Here is a 17,010-nt window from a genome sequence, read left to right as displayed (position 1 = left end):
AAGTTTACTTCTAAATAATATTTTATAGGATGAATGACTATAGTTAAACAATCACTTTGAAGTGAACATTTTGTTGCCTATCTATTAGGAAAATACCTAGAGATTTTATAAAAATGAAGCAAAAAACTTTTAAAATTTAAGTAGGCACTCCCAAGTTGAATTCCAAAGAGATGATACTAATTTATAATCTCTGCCAACAGTATTAGAGAATTATGTAAATGCTCAACATTGGATGTTATCAACTGGTTCAGTCTTTACCAATTTATAAGTGAGATGTTCTCTTTCATTGACGTTTAATTTCCATTGAGTTCATTGCAAGTGATATTCGTGTTTGTGAGAAAATGGGGAAATTGAGCCCAATGTCTAATACATTCAAAACATGCAGTGCTGGCTGGGAGACAGCACAGTGCGCAGGGCACTTGACAGAACCAGGCAGAATCCCTGGCACACATATGGTTTCCTGAGACTGCCCAGTGTAAACCCTGAGCATAGAGCTGGGTATAAGCCCAGAGCACTGCTGAGTGTGACCACAGAAGGAAAAAAAAATGGAGGGGAGGCCAGAGAGATAGTACAGTGAGTAGGGCACTTGCCTTGCATATGGCTCACCTGGGTTCAATCCCCGGAATTCCATTCCCCAGCTGGGAATTAGTCCCCCAGCACTGCAAAAAATAATTCCTGAGTGCAGAGCCAGTAGTTACCCTTGAGCATCACTGGGTGTGGCCCCCAAACAAACAAACAAATAAATAAAGTACTAAATTTGCGCTCACATTCAGGACACAGCACTACATGCTTCTCAGGAGCTTGGTGAGGAGAAACCACTGAGAGCCACTCCCAACGGGTGTGGCCCAAATGCAGTTTTGGGGAACACAACCAGTTGTGTTCAGGGTTTACTTCTAGCTCTGGGCTCAAGGATCACTCTGGCTGGCTACAGAACCCTACAGGTTCTGGGGATCAAATCCAGGTGTTCTGTGTGCAAGACAAGCCCCTTTACCTGCTGTACTATCTCCCCAGCCCCAATATTTTCCTTTTTGTCTTCTGATTTTCGTGTCATGTTTAGAGAGACCTTCTCAACTCCAAGTTTATAAAAAATACCACTCATACTTTCATCTAGTATTTAATCATTGTATTTTGTATGCTTAAATTGGTGGTTAACTTGGAACTTCTTTTGGTGTAAACATAACAGTTAGCTCACCTGGTTGGAAAAACGATTCAGGGGTTAAAGCCTTGCATACAACCCACCTGGGTTTGACCCTAGCACTGAATGTGCTCCAGTGAACATTCCCAGGGGGCACCCTTGCGTGAATAGCCCCTGAACACCCCTGAACACCGTATGATGTGGCCCGCAAAACACAAAAAGCAAACTCACAAACCTACAGAACTCTGACCTCACTCATCACTTTGAAATCCAAGTTTATTTACATACTAAATCCCACTGTATTCTCTATTGGCTTTTGTTCTCAGTTTTTGAGTCATATCCAGCAGTCTTGGGAGGTGGGGAAGGGTCACTGTTGGAAGTACTTGGGACATAATAAGGTGCTAGGGATGGAACCAGGTATCCTTCCAGTGAGAAAGTCCTTGGAGTCATCTCTCCAACCTCTACTTGGGTCTTTTTGTTGATTTGCTCGCTTTTGAGTCACAGTCAGAAGGATCTCAGAGCTTACTCCAGGCTCTGCACTCAGGGATCATTCCTGGCGGTGCTTAGGGAACTATATGGGGTTCAGGGATAGAACCTGGGTTGGTCATCCACGGGCAAGGCTATCTATCCCCCATCCTCTGTTACTAGCACCCTGGCCCCTGCTCTGGAGGGTGTTTGAATTAAAGGCCTTCCAGGCGGGACATTTGAAACTTGATACTGCAGGAAAGACTCAAGTCATTCAGCAGAGAACAATCTGGAGAAAAGTCAGAAGAGCTGAATTAGAGAACAGCGGAGTCCCATTCTCTCACCTGGGCCTTTCTCCTCCCCCCGGGAATCTTGCTTGGCACAACCTCCGCAGCCCGCCGCGTTTCTCGGCTCAGCCTCTGGGGGTCGCTGCCGGGACAGTGAAGCCGAAGACTCAGGGGGCTCGCCCGAACTGCGGGAGCCGTCGTGACGTCACTTCCGATCAGGGCGGAAGTCCTCCGTTGGCGGACCGGGAAGTATCTGGCGACTGGGAGATGGCAGTTCTGGAGGCCTTGGTCCCAGGCCGACCCGAGGCCGCGGCGCCCCCGCGGTAGACAGGAGCAGGAAGGGGGCTCCGGATCCCGACGTGAAGCGTTTCGGGGGTTGAACCGGGGCCTCAGTAGGGACCCCAACGGGCCCTGTTGGCTCCGCTCCCTGCCGGGGCTGTAAGCTGCCCTGGCCCGGGCTGCCCCACAAGCCGGCTTGCCGGGTACGGTGCCACTCCTGGAGGAACGGCGAGGGTGGGGACCCCCCTCCTCGATCCCGGCGTGGCAGGTGAGAGCCCCGGACCGGGGGTTCGCCCTCACCCCGTCTCCTCTCCACCGCCACAGGGATGGAGGGCTCCAAGACGTCCAGCAGCACCATGCAGGTGAGCTTCGTGTGTCAGCGCTGCAGCCAACCCCTGAAACTGGACACAAGCTTCAAGATCCTGGACCGTGTCACCATCCAGGAGCTCACAGGTCAGCGAGACTCTTGGAAAGGGGCGGTCCAGATCATGACAAGGAGGCCGTTGCTGAGGTGAACGTCGGAAGTGGAGGGTGGGTGGCGTTGGTGTTCTGGTTGTTGACCGTATTCTCCGCGTGTGAGCACGGCAAAGTGGCTGCATCTCTGTGGCGCCCCGTTTTCCCGTCAAGAACAAGGAGTCCTGATACCGTGAACTACTGAGTTTTCTCCAGCCCAAGAAAGATCCTGAGTTTTCTATTACTGCTGTTTTGGAGTGATAAATAGTTGGTGCAACACATCATTTGTCGAGGATTTCTCATAGACCAAGGGCCTCTCGTGCGTTGCTTCGTTTGGTCCGCGATACCTATGGAGTAGTACAAACATAATCGTCATAGCATAAACGAGACATCGAGGGTCAGAGAGGTTAAGGAGGCTGGTAAGGAGGAAAAGAATCTCAAAAATCCCAAGAAGTGAAATGAGGTTAGATATAAGAAAAGTCAGGGGCCAGGGAGATAGTTTAGAAGGGTCCACTGTGTTTTGCATGAGGAAGTCTGGTTCCATCCCTGGCACCACTTGTTCACCCAAGATTGTAAGAGGATAATCCCTGAGTCCGGCACTAGGAGTAGCACCTGTGTGCCTCCCCGCCCCATCCTCCCCCCCCCTCCTTGAAAAAGTAAGGAAAGACTGAAAAGGCAGTTTATTTGTTTTGAGATCACTCCTGGCAGGACTTTGGGCTTACTCCTGGTTCTGTGCTCAGGAATCATTCCTGGCAAGTCTCAGGGCCATGTAAAGTGTTGGGGGCTGGGGCGGAGGGTGGGTTCCAACCCTCAGTTGGTGGTGCATAAGGCAAGTGCCCTGTGCACTGTACTATTTATAGGACCTCTGATAAAAGCAACTTTCGGGGTTTTACTTTTTAACTTTTTTAGTCATATTTGGTGGTGCTCAGGACTTACTCCTGACTCTGTGCTCAGGGTTTGCTCCTGGCTCTGAGCTCCTGGATCACTCCTGGCTGGTTTGGAGGACCATATGAGATGCCGGGGGTGGAACCTGGGTTGGGTGCATGCAAGACAAGAGCTCTACCGGTTGTACTATCACTCCAGCCCCTGAAAAGGCAATTTAAAATGAAAATAAACTCATGGTCTGGAATCAGCCTGCTTGGATTTAAATCTTGGCTGTCATTTACTAGCTGAGTGACTTTTAGCTTATTTCACCTTGCTAAGCCTTGGTTTCTTAGTTTCTTTGTTTTGTTTTGTATTTTGGTGTGACCCCACCCAGAGATGCTCAGGGGTTACTACTGATTCTGCACTCAGAAATTATTCCTGGTGGTGCAGGGGACCATATGGGATATTGGGAATTCAATCCTGGTCAGCTGCATGCAAGGCAAGCACCCTCCCCACTATGCTACACTCCAGCCCCTTCTTTGTTTCTTTTTAAAACATTAAATTATCTGGGGCCAGGGAGGTAGTCTAGGAGTTAGGGCTCATACAAGGAATTGACCCCCAAATCTTTGGCCTTCCAAGCATCGCCAGTATAACCCTGAAGGCCTCAAACATGGCCAGGTGGTGCTCTGGGAGTTCCCACACTCCGCCAGGGAGACCAGTGGTCCCCAACACTAAAGAGCTCAAGTAGTACCACCTCCTTGGGCTCTATCACTGTACTGCCAGCCTGGTTAACGGAGTATCTGGGAGTGGCCCCTGGGCACTGTGAGCTGAGTCACACTGGGAGTGGCCCCAGAGCACTGTTTCTGACTGCGTTCTCCTTGTCTTTAGCTCCATTAATTGCCACAGCCCAGGTGAAACCAGGAGAGACCCAGGAAGAAGAGGCCAACTCAGGAGAGGTATGAAGCATGTTGCATTTCTGCAGGATCCTTGGTATCCCTAGAGCCCCCATGTATTCAGAATCTATAAGAAATGAGAGATATTTTATTGATCAGGACACTGTGGGTCATTGGAGATACAGGATACGCTTGTGGTCACAGGGTTACTAAGAGACGTTTGTTCCAAAATCTGGGAAGATGCTCTTCATTATTTAAAGTGGAATTGTAAGTCCTTAGGAGTGGGAGATGGAATGACTTGTGTGTCCAAGCAACTCACAGCATTCCTCGGTTCTCCTTCCTAATTATCAGTATTCATTCTTCTCTGTTCTTGATAGTATCTTGAAAACCAAGGGATGTGGCTCAGTAGGAAAGTGCGTAAATTGCGTGCATAAGACTTAAGTTTGAGGAGACGGAGTGATAGTACAGCGGGTAGGGTGTTTTCCTTGCATGAGGCTGACCTGGGTTCAATCCCCAGCATCCCATATGGTTCCCCAAGCACCACCAGGAGTAATTTCTGAGTGCAGAGCCAGGAGTAACCATTGAGCATCACTGGATGTGACCCCAAAAAAGGGGGGGGGGACCAGTTTGATCTCCTGCATTGCAAGAAAAAACAAAGTTGTAGATAGTTGATTGATGGAATGATTAATTTTTTTGTTTGGTTTTGGTTATGGTTTTGTTTTCTTGGGTTTTTTTTTTTTTCAGTTTTTGTTTTAGGGCCATAGCTAGTGATTTTATTTATTTTGGAAAGTGGTTTTGGGTCATATCTGGCAATGCATGGGGGTTACTCCTGGCAGTGCTCAGGGGACCATATGGGATGCCAGAGATTGAAACCAGGCCAGCTGTATACAAGGCAAATGCCCTACCTGCTGTATTAGCTCTTCAGCCCCCTAGTGGTTTTCTAAAGCTCTTCCTAACTGGTGCTTGGGAGCTGTCCAGTGCCAGGGATCAGACTAAGGGTTTCTTCATGAGACTGTGCTCATCTGTCCTCATAGCCGGTCCCAGTTCCTAGGATCATCAGACATCCCCCTAGTCTGAAAGAATGAGTAGTATTAGAGAGTGTGTCTTTTTAATTTTGGAGAATGTAATTTAATTTTTTAATTATTAAATAGTACACTTAGACTGTGTCACATTTTTATTTCTTGGATCATACCCAATCTCCCTCAGAAGCTACTCCCTGCTTGGTGCTCGAGGGTTCATATAGTGCCAGGGATTGAACCTGGGCCTCCGGCATGCAAAATGTATACCCCAGCCTGGTGAGCATCTCCCAAAGCCACAGAATATGTCTTTCTGGGGAGGGGACAGTAGGGCTACAACCAGCAATGGTCAAGGGGCTGTTCCCGCCCTGCTCAGGAGTGATCCCTGGCTGTGCTCAGGGTGCCTGATGTGGTGCCAGGGATTGAACTGGAGCCAGCTGCATCAAGGAAAGCAAATACTTTATGTCCCATACTACCTCTCTGACCCTGAATATGTCATTTTATTTGTTTTCTTCTGATTTTGTGGGGGCAGGGAGGAGTACATATCCAGTGGTGGTCAGGGCTTAACTTCTGACTCTCTGTTCAAAGACCACTCTTGGTGGGCTTGGGGGACCATTTATGGTGTTGGGGTTTCAACCCGGATCAGCCACATGCAAGGCAAGTGTCCTGTCTACTGTACTATCACTCCAGGCCCTATGTCATTTTACTTTATTAATTTTAAAATTTTCTTTGGGAGCCAGAGTGATAGTACAGCAGGTAGGGTGCTTGCCTTGTACCTTACTGGCCAGGGTTTGATTCCTGTACCTCATATGGTCTCCCCTGAGCTCTCCAGGAATGATCCCTGAGCAGAGAATCAGTAATAAACCCTGAGCACCACTGGGTGTGGCCCAAACACATGCACACGCACGCACACACACACACATACACAATTTTCCTGGTTTGGGGGTCACACTTGATGGTGCTCAGAGCTTACTTCTCACTCTGTGCTTAGGGATCACTCCTGGCCAGACTTAGGGAACCATATATAAAACCTGGGTCAGGCACTTCCTGGACCATACATAAAACCAGAGATAAAACCTGGGTCAGGCACTTGCAATGCAGACTGGGCAGGGCACACACCCAGCAGGGCAGTGCTCAGGGGACCACATGCAGTGACTGCCTTACCCACTGTACTATCTCGCCAACCCACAAAACTGTCATATCTCTGGCAAATTTTCTTTGCAAGATAGAGGTTACATGTTTTGATTACATGGTTCTATACGTGTAGCATAGTAAAAGTAAAGTAAAGGCCCTCCCGTTGATCGTCGATTTGCTCGAGCGGGCCCAGTAACGTCTCCATTGGAGACTTTGTTGTTACTGTGTCTGGCATATCGAATACTCTCGGTAGCTTGCCGGGCTCTCCGAGAGGGGCGGAGGAATCGAACTCGGGTCGGCCATGTTGGCCGCTTGTAAGGCGAACGCCCTACCCGCTGTAGCATAGTATTGAAAATTTAAATAACCAACTTTATTTTAATGTTGTGACAAACTTCATTGTGGGCTGATCTGACACTTCCCTTGTGTATGATGTTTTGTTTTGTTTTTGTCTTTGTTTTGGGGCTACACCTGGTGATCAGGGTTTACTCTGGGCTCTGTGCTCAGGAATTATTCCTGGCGGTATTTGAGGAACCATATGGAATGACAGGGATTGAACCTGGGTTGGCTGCATGTAAGGCAAGCACCCTACCCATTGTACTATCTCCCCAAACCCTTGGGGCATAATTTAGGGCATTCTCTCCCCTACTTCAATTAGTGTTGAGGAAATGCGAACTTTCCAGAACAGAGTGCAGTCTAGTTAGGAAATGCTGTTCTCCACAATAGGTTGCTTGAGGTCTGTCCCTGACATAGATCCCCTTCTTAGTGCACAGAGCCAGGAATTAACTAGATGGTGGCCAAGTCTTCGGTGGTTTGCCAAATTCTGTGACTTGAAATCAAAGCTAAAACCAAATAGTTTTGAGAGACAATTTAGGAACGTAATCCCACCCCTGCACTGTCAGAATTCTAATGCCTTTTTATTTCCTTCCCAGGAGCCATTTATCGAAACTCGCCAGGATGGTGTCTCTCGCAGATTCATCCCCCCAGCCAGGTGCCTGCCACACCTCAGTCCCCCTGTTCCTTGCCACCGGCCAGTAGAGTTTTAGTCACACCCAAATTTGCACCCGGGCGCCAGGTGATGGAGACCACGCCTCACCTAACCTGTGACTCTCATATTCCCTCCCTCCAGGCCCACCATAACCTTGTTAGTCCTGTTTTGTCCTGTAGCCATTTCCACAGTGGGAAGGGATAGTCATATCCTTGCTAAAGGATTGAGCAATGCTGAGGGAGGGATTCACAAGTCAAAGAGAGAGACTGGAGACGGGGGGCGGCGGGGGGGGGGGATTCACGTTTGCTTATCCCTACGTGTCATGGTAGCTGGCAAGGGGGACGGGGCGGGGGCGGTGGTCATCTTTAAAGCAGGCTCTCCTGACTCTCCTGTTCTCCTGTCAACGCCATGCAGCAGTGCTTTGATGCCTCCCTCTCCCTCCTTAGTTCATCCAGGCCAACCTCCGTGCTGAGTGTCCCTGTGGAAGACCAGCTTGGCCTTCCCTTGGGAGAGAGGTGCCCTTGGGAGTCGGGCTAGGAGTGGGTATGCGCTGGCGCTTGAGAGTCCCCGCCACTGGCACTGCAGTAGGTGGAGGAGGCTTCTCTGCTCCCTCATGTGGCCCGGGGGCGGGGGGCTGTCTGCAGGATGATGTCGACAGAAAGTGCCAATAGCTTCACTCTCATCGGGGAGGCATCCGACGGCGGCACCATGGAGAACCTCAGCCGGAGACTGAAGGCAAGTCCTTCTTCATGCTGGTGTGGTGTGGGGGGGCCTAGCTGACAGAGGGCTGGGAGCGGGGACAATAGCCAGAGCAGGCCCTCTGAATTTCTCACCTTCCCACCTTCGCAGGTCACTGGGGACCTTTTTGACATCATGTCAGGCCAGACAGATGTGGATCACCCCCTGTGTGAGGAATGCACAGACACCCTCTTAGACCAGCTGGACACTCAGCTCAACGTCACCGAAAATGAGTGTCAGAACTATAAGTGAGTGCCCGCAGAGCTGACCCCAGACACCGCCCTCTGGGCCCAGTCGCTGTCCCAGCTCCCCCCACCCCATTCCCTAGGGCTGTGCTCCCCTCAGCTGAACAGAGGCCTGTGTCCCTTCCGCTGAGAGCACTGTGCCCATGTCTTTGGCAGACGCTGTTTGGAGATCTTAGAGCAAATGAATGAGGATGACAGTGAAAAGCTCCAGATGGAGCTGAAGGAGCTGGCATTAGAGGAGGAGAGGCTGATCCAAGAGCTGGAAGATGTGGAAAAGAACCGCAAGATAGTGGCGGAAAATCTGGAGAAGGTCCAGGCTGAAGCCGAGCGACTAGATCAGGAGGAAGCCCAGTGAGTCATCCCCCCTTCCTGCCCTGGAGTCTCCAAGAGAGGAAACAGCTTCCAGCTAAACATGTCTGGTTAGTCTGTAAGTTGCAGTCTGCTGTCATTCAGCATGTCTGCACCCAGCCCTGCAGACCATATTTCACCACATAATCATGGTGGAGTCTGGGGCCTGTTTTTTTTTTAATTTATTTTTTATTTTTTGCAGCCACTGCAAAAAAGAAAAAAAGTGGGGTGTCACTGTTATTTTTATTTATTTATTTTTAGCTTTTTGGGTCACACCCGGTGATGCACAGGGGTTAATCCTGGCTCATGTACTCAGGAATTACTCCTGGCAGTGCTCAGGGGACCATATGGGATGCTGGGAATTGAACCCCAGTCGGCCGCGTGCAAAGCAAACGCCTTACCCGCTGTGTTATCGCTCTAGGCCCTCACTGTTATTTTTTAAGATTGTATTAATATTTTAAAAAACAGGCTGTAACTTTTATGTGATGATGACAGTTAGGCAGTAAAATATTATATTGTTTTTAGATCCTGCTTCTAGTGGTTGGGATAATCACACACGAACAGTCAGCATGAGTAAAAGAAGCATGTTGGTTAGATAGAGAAACTGGGGCTCAAGTGGCAGTTTTGTCCTCTAGGGGAATTGGACTCATTTGGGCAAGTCAGCTGCTAAACCCAGTGTCTCCTGGGAAGATGAGCTTTTTGGCCTACATTTATTCCTTCCTAGTTTAAAAGTGTCATTGCGGGGCCTGGGGCAGTAATATAGCAGGTCTTGCATGTGGCCGACCCAGGTTCCATCTCTGGCACCTGATGTGGTCACCCAAGCCTGCCAGGAGTGATCCCTGAATGCAGAGAAAGGAATAAACCCTGATCACTGCTTGGTGTGGCCCAAAAGGCAAAATAAAAGAAAAAAGGTCATTGCTCCTTTTGACCTGAGAAACCCCTTTGTCTAATGGAGGAGACACAGTGTCCAAACTAAGGTAGGGACTGGAGAGATAGCTCAGTGGGCTAAGTGCAGCCTTTGCATGCAGGAGGCCTGGGTTCAATCCCCAGAACCATATGGTCCTCTGGGCTTTGCTGGGTGTGACTCCAAAAACAAAAGAAGAACTCAAGTTGAGGAAGTGAAGGCCAGAGATTAATTTTTTCACAGAGTAGAATAACGTGGTACATTAGAAATGGTAAATCGGGGCCAATGAGATAGTACAGCAGGTAGGGTGTTTGCCTTGCATGCAGCCAACTAGTGTTTGATCCCTGGTATCCCATATCCTGAGCACTGCCAGGAGTGATTTCCTTATTGTAGAGCCAGGAGTAACCCCCTTAGCATTGCTGGGTGTGGCCCAAAAATTTTAAAGAAAAAATTAGAAATGGCAAATCCTAATTATTTAAAGGACTGTAAGCATACAGTCATGGAGTTGTAGAGGTTGAATTAATTGTAGCCAGTTCTTGAAAGAACAGGCCCCCCCCCATTTTTTTTTTTACTCTTTCAAGCCACACTTGACAGTATTCAGGGGCTAGTCCTAGCTTCGTACTTGGGGGACCATGTGGTATTGGGGATCAAGCCCAGACTTCCACATGCAAAGCAGGTGCTCCAGCTTGTCGAGCTTTCTCTCCATCCCTGAAGAAACTGCTTTTATCCCCTTCCTTCACTTTTGGAGAGATCAGCCACGCAGAGGTGTTTAGTCTCCTTCCCTCCACCTTGTCTGCTGGTAGGCAGCTCTAAAGTTGAGACATTCGTCCTTCTTGGGTAAAACAGCTGAGCTTGTATATTCCTTTGCATGAACTCATGAACTCTGTGTTAGAACAGAGGCACTAACTTAATGTAATCACTGGAATAAGCCATAAAGAGGAGCAGTGAGAGACCTTTCTGCCCCAAATTGACAGCCTTCACTTGGTGCCTGCAGGTATCAGAGGGAGTACAGTGAATTTAAACGACAGCAGCTGGAGCTGGATGATGAGCTGAAGAGCGTAGAAAACCAGATGCGTTATGCCCAGATGCAGTTGGACAAGCTGAAGAAAACCAACGTCTTCAATGCAACTTTCCACATCTGGTAATTAGGGTCGGAGGGGGCAGAGTGTCGGGGAAGCCGTACATTGCTGCACCTTAGCTGCTAAGTTCCAAACCAGGGTACCCGCCTCCCATAAAACAAGGTTGTCAACTCAATTCTAATTACCTTTCTTTTGCCCTAAGTGATGGAGTGGGTCCAGTCAAGGAAAGATGGTAGCCCTGCTCTCTCCCCGAAGTGTCACACATGGATTACTATCTTTGGTGTATTATCCATTTAACTAGTATCTGTGAGTGCCAGCTATCTGGTGGGCACTATGCTAATCCCGAAGGGCAGGAACAATATTATGCATTCTCCCATCTGGTTGCTTATAACCTAGTGGAAGAGATGGATGAATAATAGACACTAGTATTACAGTATACTAATGGCAGACTTGGGGCCCTGGGGGAACACTTCCTGATTTGGAAAGGCCGCACGGAAACTCGTCCCCAGCGGAGTTTGGTGTTTAAGCTGGGATGTGAAGTGGGAGTCTACAGAGGAGGAGAGTTGTTCCTGGCAGAGAGAACATCATGTACAAAAATCGGGTGGGGGGGGGTTGGATTAAATTTTTAAGAAATCAGGGGAAAGTGGGAGTGGTGGCTTTGGGATTTGAAAGGAGCTTATTGTGATGGGAGGTTGAGTGAAAAGGGGAGTGTGTGACTGGCTATAGATACGCAACTAGAGAGTTACTTCCCACTTCCTAAAGGAGCTTGTTGACCTTGTTGGGGGGTTTGGACTTTGTCTAAAAGTCAAGGTGGCGGGGGTGGTGCCATAGTACAGTGGGAAATATGTTTGCCTTGCACATGGCTGACCTGGGTTTGACCCCTGGCATCTCACATGGTGCCCTGAGCATTGGCTGGGTGTGACCCAAAAAGCCAAAAATAAATAGTCAAGGGGGCCATGGAAGCATTTTAGGCAGCAGAAGTGGCACAGTTACATCTGCATCTGTGAAGGACTGCCTATTCAGTGGCGGATGATTCCGGGGACAGGCAGGAACAGAGGCAGCACTGTTGGTCAGAGGGTTTCATAGGCGCTGAAACAGGACAGGCAAGAGTGCTGGCATTGAGTTTGGAAGGAAGGGGGCAGCTTTCAGCAATTTAGGAGGCAGAATCAACCAATTTCAGTTTGGTAGTTTTGCAGGGAGAGATATGAGAGTGTTTATAGCTGCTGCCCAAGTTTCTGCTTAGGCCTCTGAACAGCAGGGGATGGTGAGCTGAAGAGCTGAAGAGGGGCATGGGAGATGACTCACATTTTGGCCAGGTACAGTAGATCCTGCTAAGAGAAAATAAGGAGAGAAGTTACTAAGTTTTCGTTCTCCTTTGTTGCCTTCTCCCCTCTTTAGGCACAGTGGACAGTTTGGCACGATCAATAACTTCAGATTGGGTCGCCTGCCCAGTGTTCCTGTGGAATGGAATGAGATAAATGCTGCTTGGGGCCAGACTGTGTTGCTGCTCCATGCCCTGGCCAATAAGATGGGTCTGAAATTTCAGAGGTAAGAAACAACCCTGGGTCAGAAAGTGAGCTCAGAGGACTGAGGGCATGCTGTGCTGTGAGGGTGCGCAAGGGGTCAGGCTCATCCCTGGCACCCCATGGTCCCCCCAAGCACTACCAGGAGCAAACTTGGAGCACAGAACTGGGAGTAGCCACTGAGCATCACTGAGTGTAGCCATAGAACCAACTACCCAACAAAAAGCAAGCCTTTCTCTAGCTACGATCTATATTGGGTGGAGTATTATTTTGGGGCAGTGCCCGGCAGTGCTCAGGGCACACTCCTGGCTCTGTGCTCAAAGATCATTCCTGCTGTGCTTGAGGGACTTTATGGGGTGCTGGGAATCGAGCCCAGGTTGGTTGTGTGCAAGGCAAGTGCCCTGCCTGTGATCCTGTCTCACCAGCTCTCACCAGTGGTATATTTTTAAAATAAACTTTATCTGCAGTCTGGTGCTGCCACTATGGTAGGAGTTCTTGTTCCTAACAGACAGGGAGACGACGGCCCATCTGGTGTCCCCTTCTCCCTCGCCCCCCTCCCCCCACCCTCTGGGCTCTTTCCACTCAGTCCCTGAGCTATGTGACTATAACTGCGCTCCACAGTCTCCTGTCTCCACAACTTTATTGTTTCTCAAGCTGTCTTCAGGGGGTTTGTGTTTTTGTTTTTGTTTCCTTGGGCAGGGGTGGGGGGCTGGGGGATGATCATACCTGGCAGTGCTCAAGGTTTATTCCTGCATCGCATTTGAGGACCATGTAGTGTAGGGATTGAACCCAAAGCCTCAAACATGCAAGGCAAATGAACCACATTCTTTACCTTGTGCGTTTTTTTATTTGTTTTGGGGTCACACCCAGTAATACTTGGGGACTTCCCAGCTTTTGCTCAGAGTCTCTCCCAGTGGTGCTCTGGGAATCATGTGTTGAACCAGGTGTAGAACCCAGGCCTCCTGCATGCAAGTCATGTGCTCAGTCTTTTTCAGAGGAACATGCAATATTGTTCTAGGGATCAAACCTAAGCCTTTGTCACTCTAGTGATCACTTTAGGAGGAGTCCTGTGTTCATCTCTCTCTACATCTACTTTTTAGGTATCGACTTGTTCCCTATGGAAACCATTCATATTTGGAGTCTCTGACGGACAAATCTAAGGTACCCTAGGAAGCTCCCATTTTCACTAAAATGAAGAGTTCTTTTCTAATGAATTGGTTTACTTGGGGGTGGGGGGTGGGGTGCAAGGGAGAGGTTTGTAGAGATGAGGTTGGGGGCTTCCCCAGTGGTGCTGGTGCCAAAAGATCTAAAATGTTTGGGGTTTGGGGGCTGGAGCTATGGCACAGCAGGTAGGGCATTTGCCTTGCATGCAGCCGACCCAGGTTCGATTCCCAGCATCCCATATGGTCCCCTGAGCACCGCCAGGAGTAACTCCTGAATGCAGAGCCAGGAGTAACCCCTGTGCATTGCCAGGTGTGACCCAAAAAGCAAAAAAAATAAAATGTTTGGGGTTTTTTGTTTGTTTTTGATGGGGGGAGGGAATGGGCATGGCAGGGGGGTCACACCCAACAATGCCCAGGAATTACTCCTGGCTCTGCACTCTGGAATTACTCCTGGTGGTGCTCAGTGGACCATATGGGATGCCGGGAATGGAACCTGGGTAGGCCCCATGCAAGGCAAGTGCCTTGTCGCTGCAATATCATTCCAGGGCCAGAGAGACAGTACCTTAACTCCTGTACTGCCTCTCTGGCCCTGGAATGATTTATTTTTGATAAACACATTGAATTTCTGCGTTAAAGTGAGAAATTTTGGGGACTGTAACCAGAGTACAACCAGGAGGGTGTTTCCTTACACAGCTGACCTGAGCTCAAATCCCCTGTACCATATATGTTCCCCTGAATGCCCCTAGGAGTGATCCCTGAACAGAGAATCAGGAGTAAGCCCTGAATACAACTAAGTATGGCCCCAAAAACAAATAAAAAATTGACAAGAGCCAGTTACTCTTGTGTAGTTTAGCATCAGTTCTTTGGGACCTGATGCTAAACTACACAATTTTTCTGTAAAGAAAAATTAGGTTCTGACTTAAAGTTGAAAAGGGACAGGGGCCCAGAGGAGGAAGTGTGCACCATGGTGGGGAAGGATTCCCTGTGTGGAAGGTACTTAATCCATTCCCATTGATGGATTAAGGACAGAACACGATTAGCAGTTGATAGGACAGGAACAAGCACAGGTAACCTATCTTGGTGCCATATGTATAGCTAGTTTTCTTTCTTTTTTTTTTTTTTTTTGGCAGGAACTTCCATTATACTGCTCAGGAGGCTTGCGATTTTTCTGGGACAACAAGTTTGACCATGCGATGGTGGCTTTCTTGGACTGTGTGCAGCAGTTCAAAGAAGAGGTAGAGAAAGGCGAGACACGTTTTTGTCTTCCTTACAGGTCAGTATTCCCCAGTGCTTAATTAACTTAAATTTAATAAGATCAAACTGAACAGTATAGTAAAAATGGAGGTAGGGCTGGAGCGATAGTGCAGCAGGAGGATATTCACCTTGCATGCAACTGACCTAGGTTTGATCCCAGGCATTCTGTATGGCACTGCCAGGAGTGATTCCTGTGTGCAGAGCCAGAAGTATGTCCTGAGCATTGCTGGGTGTGGCCCTCAAACAAAAACAAACAAAAATCAGAGGGCAGGGGCAGGAGGATGGTGCTGTGGGAAGGTACTTGCCTTACCTACAACTGACCCGGCATAGGACTAGAGTGATAGTGCAGTGGGTAGGGTGCTTTTTTGCACGTGGTCAACACGGGTTCAATCCCTGGCGTTTGCCTTGCTTGCGATCGACCCGGGTTCGATTCTCAGCATCCCATAGGTCCCCTGAGCACCGCCGGGAGTAATTCCCGAGTGCAAAGCCAGTAGTAACCCCTGAGCATCACCAGGTGTGACCCAAACAAAAAGACCAAAAACAAAAACAGTTGACCTGGCTTTGATTCCTGGCACTGCATACGATTCCCCAAAACCCTCTAAGAGTAAGCCCCAAGCACTGCTGGGTATGGCCTGGAAACAAAAAGAATGGAAGTTAAACTTAGTATAAATAGAAATGCAGCAGATGGTGCCAAATTACAGGATGCTATTGAACAAGGACTAATCATCGTTGCATGTAGGACAGAAAGTGACCCACCTGCTCCCTAGAGAAAATAAACATCATCTTAGATGGTTTGGGGCATGGAACTCAAGCCCTTTCTCCAGTTTCAGGAAAGTTTTCCCCTGAAGCCTTTGGAAATATACTGGAATGAGGCTTCCTTTGGTCAGATTTTGTAGAGTCCAATGATGGATGGAGAGCTTAGTTCATGAGAGCTGTTTCTAGCACCCCAAAACAAAGTGTTCCTTTTCTTCTGCCTCCCCTCTCCCCATGAGTTCAGGGAAGCCTAGGAAAACAGAGGAGCACTATATCCTTCACTTACCCTCTGCTCCAGGCTGCTCATCTGTTTGGGTGTGTGTCTTGTCCCTGTACTCTGCAGTGACAATGAGGCTCTTGTGACAGCCCTCTTGATTTTTGGCTTTCAAGCAAATCCAAAATACACTACCGTTCTTCGCCAAGAGTTCTTTAATGGATAAAATGACGTGAATGGTCCCATGATCAAGTCCCTGCCCATTTGCCTGAACCGACTCAACTCAGATCTGTTACTAATGAGCCTCTGCTGTGTCTTTCTGCAGGATGGATGTGGAGAAAGGCAAGATTGAAGACACAGGAGGCAGTGGCGGCTCCTATTCCATCAAAACCCAGTTTAACTCTGAGGAACAGTGGACAAAAGCTCTCAAATTTATGCTGACAAATCTTAAGTGGGGTCTTGCTTGGGTATCCTCACAATTTTATAATAAGTAACTTGCTTTTTTCCCTAGGGGGAATTTTGCCTTAAAGGCTTTACATTTAAAATGTTTGGGGAGGGGAGAGGGAAAGAATTTTGGGGCTGGAGCGATAGTACAATGGGCAGGGTGTTTGCTTTGCACGCAGCTGACCCGGGTTCAATCCCCAGCATTCCATATGGTTCCCTGAGCACTGCCTGGAGTAATTCCTGAGTGTAGAACCAGGAATAATTCCTGAACATTGCCAGGTGTGACCCAAAAAGAAAAGTTTTAAAATGTGGGTACTATTAAACAACACATGTTTACAATATCAAAAAGAAAAAGAAATCAACAAAAGCCACTTAAAATATCGTGACAGTTTCCAGAACTACAACATGACATGTATAGCTACCAGCATTTGTTACAGCTTTCACTCTTAATTCCATGCCCTTTTTCCCCCACTCCCCTCAAAACTAATTTAATTTTTTTTTTTGTTTTTTAAACTGAGTTGAATTAAGATTGGTGTGTTTTCACTGGGTTTTCTCTCTCTCAACTTCCTGTATTTCCAATATGAAATAGAAACTTTTGTTTCCACTGATACGATGAAGTATGTGAGACAGTTGAATGAAGAAAACACAGAAGTTTTGCCTCGTCACCATGTGATGTGATGAGCATCTTGAAACTGAGCACTTCCCTTGGTTCTAGTAGTGAATGTCTACTGTACTCTGTGTTATAGTCATGAAGTGGTGTTTCATGCTGTTTGAGACACTATGGAGAGATTTAATTATTTGTAATAAAAGATATACTGCAGTCTGATAACTGCT

The 17,010-nt window shown here is 48.2% G+C and overlaps 1 protein-coding gene across 1 annotated transcript; it reads left to right on the top strand.

The window, feature by feature from the left end:
- The first annotated feature begins 2,113 nt into the window (after positions 1-2,113).
- Positions 2,114-17,005, top strand: BECN1 (beclin 1). Its single transcript, XM_056126992.1, has 12 exons — positions 2,114-2,369; positions 2,491-2,619; positions 4,372-4,439; positions 7,456-7,514; positions 8,156-8,246; positions 8,361-8,497; positions 8,651-8,845; positions 10,741-10,887; positions 12,224-12,373; positions 13,449-13,509; positions 14,642-14,784; positions 16,058-17,005. Exons 2-12 carry the CDS (start codon positions 2,493-2,495, stop codon positions 16,224-16,226), a joined length of 1,347 nt encoding a protein of 448 aa, XP_055982967.1. The 5' UTR covers positions 2,114-2,369; positions 2,491-2,492; the 3' UTR covers positions 16,227-17,005.
- Positions 17,006-17,010: the final 5 nt, after the last annotated feature.

This window comes from Sorex fumeus, unplaced genomic scaffold (assembly GCF_029834395.1).
Source record: "Sorex fumeus unplaced genomic scaffold, SorFum_2.1 ptg000063l, whole genome shotgun sequence".
NCBI lineage: Eukaryota > Metazoa > Chordata > Mammalia > Eulipotyphla > Soricidae > Sorex > Sorex fumeus.
The sequence above is the reverse complement of the archived record's forward strand: the minus strand, read 5'-3'. Positions and strand labels throughout refer to the sequence as shown.